General features: G+C 47.5%; 1 protein-coding gene and 1 long non-coding RNA gene across 7 annotated transcripts in view; both read right to left on the bottom strand.

Moving 5' to 3' along the window:
• The window catches only part of DIP2A (DIP2 acetate--CoA ligase A), a 121,169-nt gene extending 107,261 nt beyond the window's left edge, over positions 1–13,908 (bottom strand). For 4 of the 6 annotated variants that reach the window (XM_086676228.1, XM_086676229.1, XM_086676224.1 and 1 more), the window contains exon 1: positions 13,557–13,905. Coding sequence is in view for 4 of the 6 variants with exons in the window: in XM_086676224.1 (XP_086532350.1) it covers positions 13,557–13,647 (91 nt within the window). In the remaining 2 variants the exon portion in view is untranslated. Of the gene's footprint in view, positions 1–769; positions 825–13,556 lie in introns of those variants that run through there. The other 2 variants (XM_086676227.1, XM_086676226.1) reach the window with 2 other exon arrangements.
• Positions 8,816–13,221, bottom strand: LOC147577684 (uncharacterized). The gene is made up of 2 exons (XR_015240539.1): positions 10,075–13,221; positions 8,816–9,893 (listed from the first exon to the last, which is right to left on the bottom strand). It is a non-coding gene; the product is annotated as an uncharacterized LOC147577684 (long non-coding RNA).
• Positions 13,909–18,552: the final 4,644 nt, after the last annotated feature.

Below are 18,552 nucleotides of genomic sequence, written 5' to 3'. Positions count from 1 at the left end.
AGCACAGCCAGGTGGCTTAATCAACAAGAAGTTATTTTATTTTTTAAATTTTTTTTTTCAACGTTTATTTATTTTTGGGACAGAGAGAGACAGAGCATGAACGGGGGAGGGGCAGAGAGAGAGGGAGACACAGAATCGGAAACAGGCTCCAGGCTCCGAGCCATCAGCCCAGAGCCCGACGCGGGGCTCGAACTCACGGACTGCGAGATTGTGACCTGGCTGAAGTCGGACGCTTAACCGACTGCGCCACCCAGGCGCCCCAACAAGAAGTTATTTTAGCATCGTTCTTAAGGCTAGAAGTCTGAGCTCAGGGAACCAGCAGGTTTGGTTCTTCCTGAGGCCTGTCTCCATAGCTTGCAGACAGCCACCTTCTCACCTGTCCTCATGTGGCTTTTTCTCTGTGTGCAAGTGCTCCTGGTATCCCCTCCTCTGGTAGGACCCCAGTCCTGCTGGACCAGGCCCACCCTATGACCTCATTTAACCTTAATCACCTCCTTAGAGGCCCTGTCTCCAGATACTGTCACAAGGGGTTGTTGGGCTTCAACAAAGGAATTTGGGCAGACACAATTCAGCCCATAAAACCAAGATTACTTACTAATAAGGCTAGAATATCTCATTTCTAAAACCTTTATCTCTAAAATATCCTAATTTTCGTGTTCCCTGAAAAGGGCTAATCCTTAGCCTCCATCCTCAGAGATAACCAAAGGAAGAAACAAAGCCCAGGAGTTACACAGGAACTTTCTACGATAGGCTTTTTGGAGTTACTTACCTGCTTCAACAAACATGAGTGTGTCCTTTCACATTTCAGATACTCAATTTAAAGGTCTTTTATCAAAGATCCTGGAGAAAAAGTTCTGAAATCTGAAAAGAAATAAAAGATCTTTTCTCCGCTATTTCCAAAATGGTAATCTCAAGTCACAGTCAGTATAAACTGAAGGAACGGGATTCTATTCTTTCCTTAAAGCTGAATAACACAAAGCCAAAGTCTGAAAGGAAACCCCTACGTGATTATTGTCCCCCAGTGATTATCTGAGGTACTGCCTCAAAAATCCAGGAAGTCTTAAAAACAGAAGCCATTCATCTCCTGTGTGAAAAAGGAAGAGGGAATTTGGGTACATCACTCAAAATGATTATCAATAAATGACAGAGGCAACTATTTTTAGGTGTTGTGTCTTTTACTGATTACACAGGTTTTTCTTTGCTGTGTAGCATATAATTTCCTAGTCTTTTTAATATACAAGGGCAATATCAGAAATGTTACATAATCTTTTCTACAAAGACTGACCCACAAAGATTATGTTATTCTTACTCAGAAGCAACTTCATTGCAAACAAAATGCTATAGCAAGAATTAGTTTTTATTATTATTATTATTATTATTATTATTATTATTATTACTTGAGAAAGAGAGAGAGAGAGCGTGAGCAGGGGAGAGGGGCAGTGAGAGAAAGAATCCCCAGCAGGCCCTATGCTCAGACAGAGCCCAATGCAGGGCTTGATACTAAGACCCTAGGATCGTGACCTGAGCCAAAATCAAGAGTCGAAAGCTCAACTGAGTCACTCAGATGCCTCTATTATTTTTTTTTTTTTTTTTTAGTAATCTGTACACCCAACATGGGGCTCAAACTCATTAAGATTAAGAGTAGCATGCTCGACTAACTGAACCAGCCAGGCATCCTGGCGAGAATTACTTTTAAAGGGTTTACTAGCAGGGATGCCAGGGTGGCTCGGTCGATTGAGCGCCCAACTCTTGATCTAGGCTCAGGTCACGATCTCATGGTTTGTGAGACTGAGCCCCACATCAGGCTTTCAGCTGACAGTGTGGAGCCTGCTTGGGATTCTCCCTCTCCTCTCTCTGCCCCTCCCCTGCTCCTGCTCTGTCTCTCTCTCTCTCTCTCTCTCTCTCTCTCTCTCTCTCTCTCTCTGCCCCTTCCCCATTCACATGTGCGCCCTCTCTCCCTCCCTCTCTCATAATAAATAAACTTAAAAAAAAAAGATTTACTAGCAAAGCAGAATAAAGTAACTTAATCTTACTTTGTTCCTACCCTTTCTCCAGGTAGGTCATGGTACAGTAACCAAATACTTGGTATGAATTCGTTCTTACTTTATTATTATTTTTTTAACATTCATTTTTGAAAGACAGAAAGAGACAGAGTGCGAGTGGGGGAGGGGCAGAGAGAGAAGGAGACACAGAATCCAAAGCAGGCTCCAGACTCTGAGCCGTCAGCACAGAGCCCAACGCAGGGTGCAAACCCATGCACCGTGAGCTCATGCCCTGAGCCGAAGTTGGACGCTCAACCGACTAAGCCACCCAGGCATCCCTGTTTTTATTTTAAATAAATGTTGCATATCACATCAGGCAAAACAACACATTAAAAGATGAAATAAAAATGTATTTTCAAAAATTACAACTATTTTCTTACTTTTTAACTAAAACAATGGACCGCTCAACCTAGACCCTGATGATGAGATGGGCACGGCAGCAACATGCTGGCTAACATTCACTGGGGACACACGACGTGAAATGTGGGTGCCAACTATGGGGCACGGTGTGACACTGCTCCCCAAGGCTCATATTTCCATGGGGACATTTCACCAGGCAGAGACTCTTCATTTGCACAGACCAGGGCCCCCACTCCAGTCTCTTTTCAAACTTCTAAGTCCTGGAGGCATATTTACCCCACTTTGTGAGACTAAAGGTCTAAGGAGAGAAGGAGCTAAATGACCAATAGCGGCTCCTCAGAAAGCACGACCCAGACCCCACATGCCCCATACCTCAGCAGAAGGCCTGCCCTGGGGAGCAAGGCCAGGTGGCCCTCCCCAAGAAGGCTGTCCTCGAGGCTGCCAACAAGCGCCTCGTGTGAGAAAGGCACAGGCAGCCAGCCAAGAAAGGGTCCCACTCCAGACCCAGCCCGCACTGAGCAGGAGGGCAATGCCATTCTCTTCAAGGTCCTTGTGACGACTGAGCGGGGCACACACTTGGGACAACATTCTCTGGAAGAACCTCCTTACAGTAAGTGCTCCAATGCTAGAGTCACGCGAGGGAGGTGGGTTTTCAGTACCACTGGTCAATCTTCAATAGAACCAGCTCTTAATTAGTAGTCAGGAATAGGTCAGGCACAAACGCCCATAGAACTCACAGGGAAGGGGCTCTAGCATCAGCATACCAAATTTGTGATCCTCTCAGTACCTGTCACATGAATGAAGCATTTAATGAACGTGTCCTGTCCGCAGTAGTGAATGCATTCCTCAAAGTCATCTTGAAACAGCGAAACAAGCCAACCAGCTGACGTCACTGTTGTCATGGTGAGCGCATTCTGACCAGTTCTTCCTTGAATCAATGAACAAGTGCGTTTTCCCTCAAATCCAGTCACCCTTCTTTCTCTTCCTCATCTCGCCCCCGTGCGTGCGGGCAGCACCTCAAACCGAAGCCCAGTACTCACGTCTTGACTCCTTGCCGCCTTCCCCACCGGCGCCCGTCAGCCAATTCCTTCCATTTCTCCTTCGGGCCCAGTGGCTTCTCGCCCCACAACGGCTGCCATTTCTCAGGCAGCAGTGCCTGCCTCCTAAGTGATCTGAACCCAGCTCACTCTTGCCTCCCTGCAATCCATTCCTGACACCACAGCTGGTGAGTCTTCAAGGACATAAACCGTCAAAGCAGCAGAAGCTCCAGGGGCCACTCATCACACTTAAAGTAGAAACCAGTAGATCCCCAGGCTCGGCCTAGGCTCAGGGGGCCTAGGCTCAGGCGGCATTTCAGGCCTATCTCCTTCAAGCCGCCCACCTTCTCATCGCCCAACTGGTTGGGATGCTCCCTCCCCAGTCACATGGAGGCACCTGCCCAGAGGTGTTTTCTGACCACTGGTCTAAAACCACATCCCCAAGTCCCAGTTGTTGGCTTTCTTTACAGCAGAGCCTGGATTTATGTAGGTCAGTGGACGTGGATGACATGGCAGCGGCCCTGGTGCCAGGGACACAGAGGACAGCAAGGCAGGTTCGGCCCCAGCTCTCATGAAGTATCGTGAAGGACCACTAAAACCAGAATCAGCCACAGGCAAGAGGGTCCTGAGAAGAGTGAACAGTTCAATTCAACACACACTGACCAACAACTATGTGACAGGTACAGTCACGGAGTGCAGACCATTGATACGGGAGATAGACACGCAAACCAACACCACCAGATAAATCAGCCTTTCAACTTGGGTCTAGACCAGAGAGCCCCGATGGCAGTTTAGGGCCTCTGAGAAGCAGATGCTAAGACAGGATAGACATGCAAGAGGCATGCAAGCGATTTACGTGGGAAGTGCAGGTGAAGGAGGGAGCCAGAGGAGGCCAGAAAGTTGTCTGACAAGATGCAGGTGATCCCTTGCAGAGGGGAGAGGAAAGGAAGGCAGAGTGGGAAGAAAAAGTCTTAGACTCCACACAGCTCTAAGAAAGTTTCAGGCCAGTGTGGAATCCTGGAGCCAAAGTCCCCAGCAGAAGCCTCAGGCTTCCAGGAAGGAGCCTGCTTTTGTATTCCTGCAATGGAAGTGGGGCTCAGCGTGAAGCTGGTGTGGACCCACAACCCAGAGGTGAGGCCATGGGTGGATACGGCCACTGTGGGGCTCAGAACAACCTACTAGATCACACTTGAGACTTCAGCCTCACATCAGCAGGGACTCCACTGGTAGTTTCTTCCTGGTAGTTTAGGCAACAAAGACCAAATTCTGGTTCAATGGCTCCCTGAGGCACAGGTCTGTCCTGCTGACGGATGCTTCACTGAATCTGAAAAACTATTGACAAAAAGCTAAGTATTCAATCAACCACAGATGATTCTTGATTTCAAATTGAAAATAGGAGGGGGTGACTGGGTGGCTCAGTTAGTTAAGCATCAACCTCAGCTCAGGTCATGATCTCGAGGTCCCTGAGCTCGAGCCCCGCATCAGGTTCTGTGCTGACAGCTCAGAGCCTAGAGCCTGCTTCAGATTCTGTGTCTCCCTCTCTCTCTGTCCCTCCCCATCTCACGCTGTCTCTCTCTTTTTTAAAAAAAATTTTTTTTTTCAACGTTTATTTATTTTTGGGACAGAGAGAGACAGAGCATGAACGGGGGAGGGGCAGAGAGAGAGGGAGACACAGAATCGGAAACAGGCCCCAGGTCTGAGCCATCAGCCCACAGCCTGATGCGGGGCTCAAACTCACGGACCGCGAGATCGTGACCTGGCTGAAGTTGGATGCTTAACCGACTGCGCCACCCAGGCGCCCCATGTCTCTCTCTCTCTTAAAAATAAACATTAACATAACATAACATAACATAACATAACATAACATAACATAACATAACATAACATAACATAACATAAAAAAATAAAATAAAATAAAATAAAATAAAATAAAATAAAATAAAATAAAATAAAATAAAATAGAAAATAGGATGGTGCCTGGGTGGCGCAGTCAGTTGAGCATCTGACTCTTGGTTTTGGTTCAGGTCATGACCTCACAGCCATAAAACTGAGGCCCCATTGGGCTCCATGCTGGGTGTGGAGCCTGCTTAAGATTCTCTCTCTCTCTCTCTCTCTCTCTCTCTCTCTCTCTCTGTCTCTCTCTCTCTCTCTCTTTCTCTCTCTCCCTCCCCCTCTGCACCTCCCCCACTCACACGTGTGTGCCCTCTCTCCAAAAAAAAAAAAAAAAACTGTGAAACAAAACAAAACAAAATTGAAAATGGGGTGCCTGATTGGCTTCATCAGTGGAGCATGCAACTCTTGATCTCAGGGTCATGAGTTCTAGCTCTACATTGGGTATGGAGCCTACTTAAAATAAAAAATTGAAATAAAAAATTAAATAAAACTGAAAATAAATACCATGTGTAGTTTTTGCCCTTTTATTAATTAAATAATCATTCATTAAAACGCCTAAAATATGCTAGGTACTGAGGACATAAAGATGAACAGACCAAAACCTCCTCTTGAAGTGTTCCCTATGACGTAGCAAAGAAAAACAAGCAAACAAATACAACAGTGTGATAAATCCTACGACAGGGACACAATGAGTGCTACGGGGACACAGAAGAGTAGGCACCTAACTGGAGAAGGGTGGGTGGTGTTTCTTAGAGGAAGGCAGAACTTCAAAGAGAAAGTGAAGTTTAAACTTAAGTCCTAAAACAAAGGCAGGAATTCAACAGTACAGAATAGTTGGCAATGAAATGTGCAGAGTTTTAGGATATTAAAACTGAAATCAGGGGCGCCTGGGTGGCTCAGTCAGTTAAGCGTCCAACTTCGGCCTCAGGTCATGATCTCACAGTCAGTGAGTTCGAGTCCCGCATCGGGCTCTGTGCTGACAGCTCAGAGCCTAGAGCCTGCTTCAGATTCTGTGTCTCCCTCGCTCTCTGCCCCTCCCCCACTCACGCTCTGTCTCTGTCTCTCAAAGATGAATAAATGTTTAAAAAAAAAAAAGGTATTTTTAAACTGAAATCATAGTATTGATATTCTTTTAAAAATTTATAAATCAAAATTCTCTAAGAAGAAAATTTATACATGTATATATATTTTTAATGTTTATTTATTTTTGAGAGAGACAGAGAGACAGAAAGACAGAGTGCAAGCAGGGAAGGGGCAGAGAGAGAGGGAGACACACAATCCAAAGCAGGCTCCAGGCTCTAAGCTATCAGCACAGAGCCTGACACGGGGCTCGAACCCACAAGCCATAAATAAGACCATGACCTGAGCCGAAGTCGGACACCCAACCGACGGAGCCACCCAGGCGCCCCAAAAAAAAAAAACTGTAAACAGACAACTGTGCTAGAATGATTCACTACAAATAGAAAAAAATTCTAAAGGAAATATTCCTGAATCATACAAGCTATAATTTTTACAGTAAAAAAAATTTAAGTATTATTTTTAGAGATTTTCACACATGTTTTATGAATTGAAAGATCTGATTGACTTTACATATACAACCAGAAATCCTTCTTACACCAGGAAAAAGCTAAAAAATATGTTACAAAAAGTATAAAGAAAAAGATAACGGCATCTGGTATTTACTTAAAAACTCTGTTAGAGTTGCACGGACTGGCACTGCTCAAAGGTTTTAGGCTCAGGACCCCTTCACGCTCTTAAAAATTACTGAGGGGGCGCCTGGGTGGCGCAGTCGGTTAAGCGTCCGACTTCAGCCAGGTCACGATCTCACGGTCCGTGAGTTCGAGCCCCGCGTCGGGCTCTGGGCTGATGGCTCGGAGCCTGGAGCCTGTTTCCGATTCTGTGTCTCCCTCTCTCTCTGCCCCTCCCCCGTTCATGCTCTGTCTCTCTCTGTCCCAAAAATAAATAAACGTTGAAAAAAAAAAAAATTAAAAAAAAAAAAAAAAAAAATTACTGAGGACTCCGGAGAGTTTTTGTTTGTATGTGTTATACTGATCAACGTTTACCATATTAGAAATTAAAACGGTAAAAATTTTAAAATATTTAATTCACTGAAATTTTTTATAATAAGCTATGTTAACATAAACATATTTTTAATAAAAAGTAGTAGATTTCCAAAGCCAAAAACATTCAGTGAGTACGGGCATTGTTTTCCTTTTACAAACCCCTTTAGTACCTGGCTTTATAGAAAACAGTTGGATAGATTCTCTTATCAGAATCAACGTCAATCTTGTTGCAACACGTGGCTTCATTTGAAGTCAGATCCCGCCTCACACACACGTGTGTGTTGGAAAAGGGAAAGGTGTTTCGGTAGCCTCTTGAGACCATTGTGGACATTCTTCTACGATACCACACCACCAAAACTAGGCAGGTGGTAGGTGGTTTCCCACTGAATAGTTGCAATGTTGAGTCTAAAACCTATCAGTGAACTTTTCAGAACTTTTCCTACTGTTGCATTACAACCCAATGGTCGTATCTTTTACCCATGCACAAATTTGTAACATGATACCTTGGTATTTAGAAAACACTGGTTCACAGGGCTCCTGGGTGGCTCAGTCAGTTGAGCGCCTTTGGTGCAGGTCATGATCTCACGGTTCATGAATCCAAACCCCGAATCGGGCTTGTTGCCGTCAGCCTGTCAGCACACAGCCTGCTTTGGATCCTTTATCCCCCTCTCTCTACCCCTACCCCGCTTGCGCTCTCTCAAAAATAAACAAACATTGAAAAAAGAAAATACTGGTTCACAGAATTATGTAGGTCTTCCTAATGTTGACACATTTCATTATATGATATCAAATACACTAATACTGCCACTGATCTCATCAAAAAGTATTTAATGTAATAGGAAGTTGCCATGGTCATGGTACAGATAAGTTTTATAAAATTTAAATTTTTGTTCAAAAGCACAAATAGTACCATTGACCACAAATTCTGCCAGCTGTTCTCTTTCATTTACGTTCTAGAAAATGTCCATCAACTATCCAAGTCTCAATGACTACAGTTTATCTACAACCCACTTTTTGAAGCAAAAATAGCATTCTGCGACAAAAGTCATTAGCTCGTTTTGTAACTCAAAATACACAACCGCTATTCCTCAAAACAGGCCCTGTACCTCTCTGTGTGGCACCTCGCATTTCCTCACACAGACTCTTAAAAAGACAAGTATTCTGGGGCGCCTGGGTGGCGCAGTCGGTTAGGCGTCCGACTTCAGCCAGGTCACGATCTCGCGGTCCGTGAGTTCGAGCCCCGCGTCGGGCTCTGGGCTGATGGCTCAGAGCCTGGAGCCTGTTTCCGATTCTGTGTCTCCCTCTCTCTCTGCCCCTCCCCTGTTCATGCTCTGTCTCTCTCTGTCCCAAAAATAAATAAACGTTGAAAAAAAAAATTAAAAAAAATAAATAAATAAATAAAAAGACAAGTATTCAAGAGTTGAGATTTAAGAAAATTAATTTTTATTGCTTCATCAGTAAAAGGAAGGCTATGTTGAAGTCAAAGTGGGGAGTTGGTGAAGAAAGCAACGATGTCAGTATGATTGGGGGCCCTGGCCTCAATTGGGGCTAAGGTACCAGCATCGCTTGTCTATCAATACAAACACAGAGAAAACAGCCATGACATCTCGTGTTATTATGAAAAGTTATTATGAAAAGTCTTCCCTCACAGGCCCCCAGAAAGGGCCTCAGAGACCCCCAGAGGTCAGTGAACCACTGTTTAGGAAGCACCAGCAGATTACTTCTGAAAGGAAACCTAGGAAATGGATAGCAGAGAACACTGCTAGAGAGGTGTGGAGGGGGGGTTGCATGTGCATGTGCACGCGTGCACACACACACACACACTCATTCACTCACTCTATCCTACATTTCCTTGGAACCGCTTCACTTCTCTGCCACCTGTATCTGCACGACTTTTTAATATAACCGTGTGCAAAGCTGATCCATGAAGAAACAGAGCAACCCTGACCTCTGACAGCTGAAACATTAGCTAGTGTCCAGTGGGCACGCAACAATCACTGAATGTACAAATAACAAATACAAAAAACAAAAATTGGCAAGAATTCCAAAAGTGGGAGCAAGTGCGATGAGAGTTGCAAGAAAGTAGCCATATGAGAGATGATCAAGAAAGGCTCCAAATAAGAAGGCATTTGGGTTGGGCTTTGATGGGTGAAAAGAATTTGGACATGAGAACTTTAATACACCAGAAAATATTTACAAAGCACAACACATGTTTACTGACATAAAGGCAAGGCCAGGCTACCATTTGAAAATGAAGAATTATATCACAAATTATAGACATTAAAGACATTTAAAGAGGAAAACAGCTTTGTGAAGAAGTCCCTTCCTCTGCACACACAGAGCTTCCCCCTTTCTCACTTGCCTGCATCCAGGCTGCAGCCCCTGCATTGACAGAATGCAATAAAACAAGAACCAGACTAGAGTTAAAGCTTTGAAATAGACCCGTTAACCAGAATAAAGAAACGGGAGTGGAGCAAATGTAGTCTATTATGTAGGAACTTCCATTCTTTGTCCTGTACCTCCCTGCCCCCCATTGTGTGGGGGGATAAACTTCTCATTCACAATAAAGTAATGTCAAAATAGGATGACTTCACAGTGCGCACATTCGTCTGAATGAGAACTTGCTTAAACCTAGAGTTGACACTGTGCTAGGCAGGTCAGGGGACAGAGGAGCTAAACATCCATTTAGTGGCCACCGCAGGCCACTAAAACAAAGCACAAACTTCACACCATCCATGTGTCTAGAGCAGCTGGGCAGCAATAGCCCCAAGACACTAGGTGGCACCAATTGGGAGGTATACAGGAGGCAATCTGACACTACGATAGGTAAAGCACAAGTGTTTGGGAATTAACTCTTTTTTAAAGTCACACTTTTAATAACCTCATTTTCATCCATGGACATTTTCATATGCTTTGCGGAGCCACAAGTGTGAATTCTATGTGTTTGTGGCAGGGGTGGGGGCAGGGTAGGGTGTCTAAGAAGAGCGGGTGGGGTTCTGTGTAGCTCCACCTTTCACCCACATCTTAATTTTAAGGAAAGCATAACACGGGTACAACAGCCAGGAAAGTTAGGGAGCAAGACCACAGTTGTGCCTTATTTCCCTCTTGGGAATCCATAACGGAAAGTCACAAATCTGCCCTATGGGGAAGAAAAATCAGTGCATTCTAAGACCAGAACCTTCCCTAACAGCCACTCCCAACTACAATGGCCAATGATGAGAATCCAATGAAGATGCTGGAGAACAAGGCCGCATGAGTTATGAATAAAGGCAGGGGCATACTTTCAACCAGTCACTGGTGTACAGGCCAAGGGGAAGTTATACAGGATTTTCCAGATTACCCAGGTATCTAGCCCCACCTGTCTCCACAGAGGCAGCACTTTGTCCGTGAAGCTCCTCTGTCCCCTGACCTGCCTAGCACAGTGTCAACTCTAGGTTTAAGCAAGTTCTCATTCAGACGAATGTGCGCACTGTGAAGTCATCCTATTTTGACATTACTTTATTGTGAATGAGAAGTTTATCCCCCCACACAATGGGGGGCAGGGAGGTACAGGACAAAGAGAGGTCCACGTCCTCCTTCTACTTGATCAAAAGTTAACAGTGACAACAATGAAACTAACTTGGGTTGCTTTAGGACTGTATTTCATTAATATTACCTTCCTGTAATTATATAAATAAAACACCTTCCCAGTGTCAAAGCATGTTCGTGTATGCTGTCTGAAACTTTACAAGAACTATAGGATGTCAGTAAGGCTGGTGTTCACCCCTTCTACAGCCGACCAAACCCAAGTTCATGGCTGTTATTATTGGATGGAGATTCACGGACACCTACCAGATGCCAGCTACCGTGTGAAGACGCCAAAAGTCTGCCTAAGATGCAGTCCCTATCACAAAGCATCTCCAAGTCCAACAGGGAGGCCCTGTGTCAACAACAATCACAACACAAACTGAAAAAGCCAGCATCAAAGGTATGGAAACACCCCGGGAGCAGGGCCAAGCATGACTGTGCCCGAATAATCACTGACCTATTTGGGCCAAAAGAAAGGTGTCAAGCCAGTCTAGAAGCTGGGACACAAGCCAGGGCTCCCGCCTCCCCGGCTGCTGCTTCACTCCATTCTTTCTTTTGAACGCTCTGTTCCCCACTTTCTTCAGCTTCAGCTATGTTTCCAGGTTCCTCGCCACTTACATATAATATTATACCCTTACTTATCTACCCATCCTCCACACAGGTCTGAAATGACGACAGCAGAAACACATTCAACAGACAAAAAGCACTTTTTCATTGAAGTACTTGTACTATCATACAAATCACCAAATTCTTGAGGATCCAATCTCGTCTGTCAACTCCCTAGAAAGCACTCAAACACACAACCACAAAACAAGAATTGAGGGAATAACAAATCCACTGGAGTAGAAATTAGGAGTGATCTGCAAAAACATCTGAAATATGTAAAGCCTAAACTGCATCTACACGATTTTCCCTTGATGAAGAGCTGTAACAAATTCAGGACAGTACTTCCTGTCAGAACCATTCCTAATTCAAGCCTTTCAGACTTCTCAAGAGCATCTAATCACAAAGAACCCTCAAATCCACCCACTTCTTATTGCACTTCCAGTAAAAAAAAAAAAAAAAAAAAAGTGTCACATATCATAGAGCCTTAAAAAATTTCAATGTTGAATTCAAACAGTTGCAGGTAGATGCCATATTATCTGTAAAAGAAAGGTAACCACCTACCACTCTGAGGTCGGTGGGGATTAAATGAGTTAGTCCAAGCAAGTACATATTTATTTATTAGATGGTTGTTTCAAAACTTCCCTACCCCAACCTGAGCCAAACATATCAACCTGAAACTTAAAGTAAGAATAACTGGACTGCGGAAAAAATGGATTGTAAAAACCGAAAATGCATTTAAGTTTTGAAAACAGTTATATAGATGCTTCTCTTCAAAGGCTGCAAGGCTGCCCTGATACTGGGCAAAAACTTGCTCTTCCCGCGATGAATCCAAACAGAACATCAGGACACAAGTCTTGGGCACGAGGTAACGTCTAGACGGGGAAAGCCACCCACCTCTGAGTGGGAATCACTCCAGTCTATTTTTAACAAATATTTATTGAATTTTTCTTTTTTTTTAATTTTTAAAAATTCCGAAAATGGGGCAACAACAACCTCCTTCCAAGTGTTAGGCGCTTGGCATATGTTATTTTAGCCGTAACAATCCGGAGAGTCAGGTGCTGTTCTAACCCCTCTCTACAGCGGAGGAAACTGACACACAAGGCTGGAGTTGGGCTCACGGGTCCACACTCCACGCCAGCAGCAGCTGCCCAGGTGCAGCCACCCTCAGGAAACTCAGACCTGCAGCCTAAACCTCGGATACACACCGCCTACTGCTTGGACAGACAAAAAAAAAAAAAAAAATACAAAAAACGGTCATTCCCGTCGAGACTCACGTGCTTTAGGCCAAACCACGCAAACAGCAGGGCACAGCGACCCGCCGGAAACCCAAAGGCTGGGGGCAGAGGAAGGGGGGATCCGATCTCCGGATGAGGGTCGGGAGGGGACCCCAGGATCCGAGATGACGGCCAGGCAGGATCCAGGTCGGGGTCTTGGGGTCCTGGGGTGAGGGCAGGGAGGGGCTCCCGGGGTCCGTGGTGAGGGCTCGCGGAATCCGGGCTGGAGTCTGGGGTCCCGGGATCCGAGGTGAGGGCAGGGCGGGGGTCTCGGGGTCCCGGGTGAGGGCCGGGAGGGAATCGGGCCGGGGTCTGGGGTCCCAGGGTGAAGGCAGGGCAGGGGTGCCGGAGTCCGGGCTGGGAAGGGGTCCCGGGGCGGGGGGGTGGAGGCGTGAGGGCAGGGCGGGATGCTGGCCAGGGTCCCGGGGTCCGAGGTGAGGGCCGGACGGGATCCGGGCTGGGGACTGGGGTCCCGGGGTCCGAGGTGAGGGCAGGGCGGGGGTCTCGGGGTCCGGAGTGAGGGCCGGGCGGGATCCGGGCTGGAGTATGGGGTCCCGGGGTGCGAGGTGAGGGGAGGGCAGAGGGTCCGGGGCTAGGGGTCTCGGGGTCCGAGGTGAGGGCAGGGCAGAGGTCCCGGGGTCAGGGGTGAGGGTAAGGAGGGATCCGGGCCAGTGTCGGGGGTCCCGGGTGAGGGCCGGGGACAGGGCAGCTCACCTTCCGACAGCTCCAGCTCCAGCTCCGCCAGGCTCTCCCGCACCTCGGCGGGCAGCGGCACCGCCTCCAGCGCACACCCGCGGTCAGCCATGGCCCGCTTGGCCGCGCCCCGCGGATGACCAGGCCGGATCGCGCCCGGGGTGGGGGGGCGGCTGGGGCCGCGTTCCCGGCCGGGCCAGGGCCGGGCGGTGGCGGCGCAGGCGAAGCCTACCTCGCTCCCCTCAGCCCCGCGACCCGCATCGGCCCGGCGGGGAGCTGAGGCGGCGGGGCAGGGGCGCGGCCCGAGCGGCTGCGCACCGGCGCGGGCGCGAGCACGGGCGCGGGCGCGAGCACGGGACCCACGGCCACCCCGCGCGCTCCCGGCCGCCTGGCGAGCCCTACATGGAGTGCGCGTGCGCGGCGAGAAGGGCGGGAGGGAGAGTGCGCTTGCGCGGCAGGTCGCGGGCCGGTTTGGCGTCCTCGGCCCGCCCAGCAACACCGAAGACTCGCCCCCATTGGCCCCGAGGATGCAGCGAGGGCACTGCGGGGTCTCATTGGAAGAGGCCGGCAGACAAGATTGTCACCTGGGCTCAGTCGCTGCTTGAGCCTGTCTAGCACCCGCTGGATTCCGCGGTGGCTTCCTTCCTGGGCTGGAGTCTCAGACCTCAGGCAGGGACTCTCCTCCGAGTTTGGGGTCTGGGGCCCCGGCGGCTGCGCAGGCACTGCCCACTGGGATGAGAGCAGCCAGTCAGTTCGTGTGTGACCCTGCAGGCCCCTGTAAGCGGTCCCTTCAGCTTCACTGTTGGGGCTTTTCACCGATTCCCAGTAGCCTTGCTGGGACAGCCTCTGCACACTTTGAATGCCCTGGCTTTGCGTTCCTGCTCTCAGAGTAGCAGATATTTACAGGGGCCCCCTTGTGAGCCAGACATTTCCCCCAGGGCTTTGTATGTATTAACTCATTTACTTTTCAAAACAGCTGTAGAAGGTATATTATTGACCAGGAATGAGCTCCAGCAGCCATTTCAGACCGTGAAGTGACCGTAGGAAGTGGGAGGACAGGTACAGGGGAACAACAAAACATTAGGAACCTGGGGGCTCGCTGGAGCTGAACTGAGAGACCCACAGGAGTCCTGAAGGAGCTGTTCCCCCAATACATACAGGGAAGTGAATCTGCACTGTGCAAGGGTGGACTGTAGTGGATGTGAATGCAGGCTATGGGGCTCCACCTTGCCTAAGGTCATATCCTTCCTGGAGCCGTCCACATCTGGGGACTGAATGAGTGACGCAAGACTATAAAGATCTGGCCACTTGGGCCCAACACAGGACACCTCTGTGAGCAATACCAGTTCAGTTCCAGAACACACCAGACTGGCCTTCGGACGCTTCTACTCCCTCTGCCCAGCCCTACTTCCTCCCCTTCCTCTCACAGGTTGAGACCAGATAAATATCTTGCACCCAAACTCCATCTAGCATCTGCTTGTGGAGAAGCCATCCTGCAACAGTTGGTACGAGGAGTAGCACATGAGGAGATGGGTGGCATCACTCACCCCTTGTGGTGGGTGGAGCACGCACAGCCCCTGTGGTGTGATCGTTGATGTTTCACCAGCTTTGAAGTGAGAGTGTGAACCAGTGAAAATGGAACACTAAGTGGGTGATGTATTAAGCCTTTTACATTATAGTCGCTATAAGGAAGGATAATGGAACTGGACGGCTACTCCTTATAGATACTCTTAAGAAAAACAACAGACAGCTGAAAGCCATGGAGTCTCTTTGGTCGCATATAAAGAAACCATCTCCTACCCTGAGATGATAGAGACCGGGTCCGGGGCACCTGGGTGGCTCAGTTGGTTAAGCGTCCGACTCTTGATTTTGGCTCAGGTTATGATCTCACAGTTTGGTTCATGAGTCCGAGCCCCATGTAGGGCTCTGCTCTGACAACGCAGAGCCTGCTTGGGAGTCTCTCCGTCTCTCTGCCCTTCCCCCACTTGCTCTTTCTCAAAAATAAACAAACGTTGAAAAAAAAAAAAAAGATACAGACCAGGCCAAGGAATTAATACCTCAAAGATGGTAAACACCCAGCCAAGGCAGTTATGTTTTGCTGAATTTGGGGACTTGGTTGGGAAAAGCTTGGGTTGGAGGTATTTGATATCTGGGTAGATACCCTCAAAGGTTTTCACTCCCCAGACTACCTTGAACCTTTGGAGCCTGCCCACATGGCTTACCTTTCCCTATTAACCTAACATTCCTTCCCCTCACCTACTGGACACTAGGCATACAATTATGGTTATCTTTTGGCATGTTAGCTGGAAACATGAGATGGAAAGGGAATTATATTTCCCTCCCCCTCAAAAGAACGGTGTAGTTTGCTAGGGCTGCAGTAACAAAGACACACAAACAGGATGGCTTGCCAGGAATGGACTGTCTTACAATTCTGGAGGCCAGAAGTCAGAATAAGATGACAGCAGGGGGGCACCTGGCTGGCTCAGGCAGAAAAGCATGTGACTCTTGTCCTAGGGGGTCATGAGTTCAAGCACCACATTGGGGTTAGAGATTACTAAAAAAAAAATAAACTTAAAAAAAAAAAGATGACAGCATGGTTGGTTCCTTCTGAGAGCTGTGAGCTGTAAGAAGCTGTCATTCCTCCTTCCAAGCTTCTGAGGGCTTTCTGGCTATGTTTGGTGTTCCTTGGCTTGTAGGTGCATCATGCCAATCTCCGCCTTCATGTTCATAGCTTCCCCCCTACGTGTGTCTGTTTATGTGTCCAAATTCCCCCTTGCTTATAAGGACACCAGTCAAACTGAATTAGAGCCCACCCTAAATGAATTCATCTTAACTTGATCATCTGCGGAGACCCTACTTCCAAATAAGGCCACATTCACAAGTGCTGGGGGTCAGTACTTCCAACAGGTTTTCAGGGAGGAGGTGGGGATACAATTCAACCCATAACAAGCTGTAAGACACAGCCAACATGAACTTCCAGGGCCTGGGAACATTTGTTGGGGGCCACATTATGTGTGCTTGATGAGCGGTTAAATTCATCAGCATGACCCTTGCAGATATCAAAAGGGAGCTGCAACGTAAAATTGGGTAGAAGAGTTTATTGACTTTTCAGCAATCTTCTAAGATAGGGGATTTAGCACCTGCACGACAACCGGCTGGAAACTTGCTGAAGGGATGGCTGCTGGCATGATGGTGTACCTAGTGCTGCATGACAAATTACTACACACTTAGTGGCTTAGAACAACAAGAATCATCTCTCTCAATTATTCATTTACTCAAATGTCTGACAACTGATGTTGGCCCCCAGACTGTGGAACGTGTGGAACAAATATACAGTTTTGCCTGTTTGCGATGTTAACTCATGCCTTCTGTCATAGTCCAGAGATCAGGACCATTTAGACATCCTGGAGATGATTACATTGTCCCATTACATCAATAACATCATGTTGATTGGCCAGATGAGCAAGGAATGGAGAAGATTCTGGAGACCTTGGTAAGATACAGATACTCCAGAGAGGAAATAATAAACCCTATGAAGATTCAGGGACCTGCTACATCAATATTATTTTTAGGGATCCAGTGGTCAGCAGTGGCCCAAGGCATCCCTTCCAAAAGTAAAAGATAATTATTGCATCTTGCACCTTCAACCATTGGAAAGCAAGACACTGTCCGACCTCTTCAGAGTCTGGAAGCAGCATACTCCACCCATAGGAATACAGCTCGATCAAATACTGGGTGATTCGGAAAACTGTCAGTTTTAAGAAAAGCCCAGAACTTTGATATCTAGAAACTTGGATCCTCATCATGGCACTCCTGTTAGAGTGGTCCATACGGGGTGCAGGTAATTAACGGAGGCCATAATACGTCAAGGCTGTGATGCAAGTAGCTATGCTGCCTGAGTCATATGTTCTAGCAGGTGGTATTGGTGGTTATTGGCAGTGAAGGAACAATGCAATGTGGAGTTTCTAACATGCCCCAGTAGGAGATTCACAATTCAGGACCCTGAGGTTCTGACATACCACTTGGAGCAGAGAATGTATATGTCTTTTGGGGGGAAAATGCCTTGTTTTGCTACTGTGTTCTGATAGGAATGTAACACCTGACCTTGGGACACCAGATCACCATGCAGCCCAAATTGCGCATTATGAGATGGGTGCTGTCAAACTTACCAGGTCATAAAGTCAGCTGGGCCCAGCACAATCCATCATAAAATGGAAGCAGTGCATTCAAGACTGAACATGAGAATGTAGAAGTCACAGGTGAGTGCCAAATAGGTAGCCCAGACTCGTACAGCACCCCCTGCTGTTGTGCTAGAGCCACTCCACCATTCCACATCTGTGACCATACAGGGGGCCTTGATGACCAATTGACAAGGAAAAATCTTGAGCTTGGTTCATAAATGGGTTGGCTTGGGGGATGCCTGGGTGGCTCAGTCAATTAAGCGGCCAACTCTTGATTTCAGCTCGGGTCATGATCTCATAGTTTGTGAGTTCGAGCCCCATGTTGGGCCCTGTGCTGGCAATGCAGAGCCTGCTTGGGATTCTCTCTGCCCCTCCCCTACCCACTGTCTCTCTAAATAAACTAACTAACTAAATGGGTTGGCTTGGTATGTGAGTTCAAACTGCACATGGACAGCAGCTACACTGCAGCCTCACTCCGGGGAGGGCAGGGGCCTTGTAAGACAGTGGTAAGGGCATATCCTCCCAAAGGGCAAAGGCATTCACTTTTTTTTTTTAATGTGACAAGTGAACCACGGACAGTGTTGGATGACCTAGGTAGGGTGGCTGGCTTAGGGCCTGGAACAAAATCCAAACCTGGGATAAGGAGCTCTGTGATACACGCATGAGGATAGATTTATTGGAATAGGCACCAAGTGGGTGGTCTTTGTGTAAAATGTTGAAGTCTAGAGAGCATCCATGAAAGAAGTATTAAACAGCCAAGTGGACAGAATGACTGGCCAGCTACATTAGACAGCAGTTGCCACTGGGCACAAGGACAAAGTGGCCAAGGTGCTAGA

This window comes from Puma concolor, chromosome C2 (assembly GCF_028749965.1).
Source record: "Puma concolor isolate L17-30 chromosome C2, mPumCon1.1.hap2, whole genome shotgun sequence".
Lineage (NCBI taxonomy): Eukaryota > Metazoa > Chordata > Mammalia > Carnivora > Felidae > Puma > Puma concolor.
The sequence above is the reverse complement of the archived record's forward strand: the minus strand, read 5'-3'. Positions and strand labels throughout refer to the sequence as shown.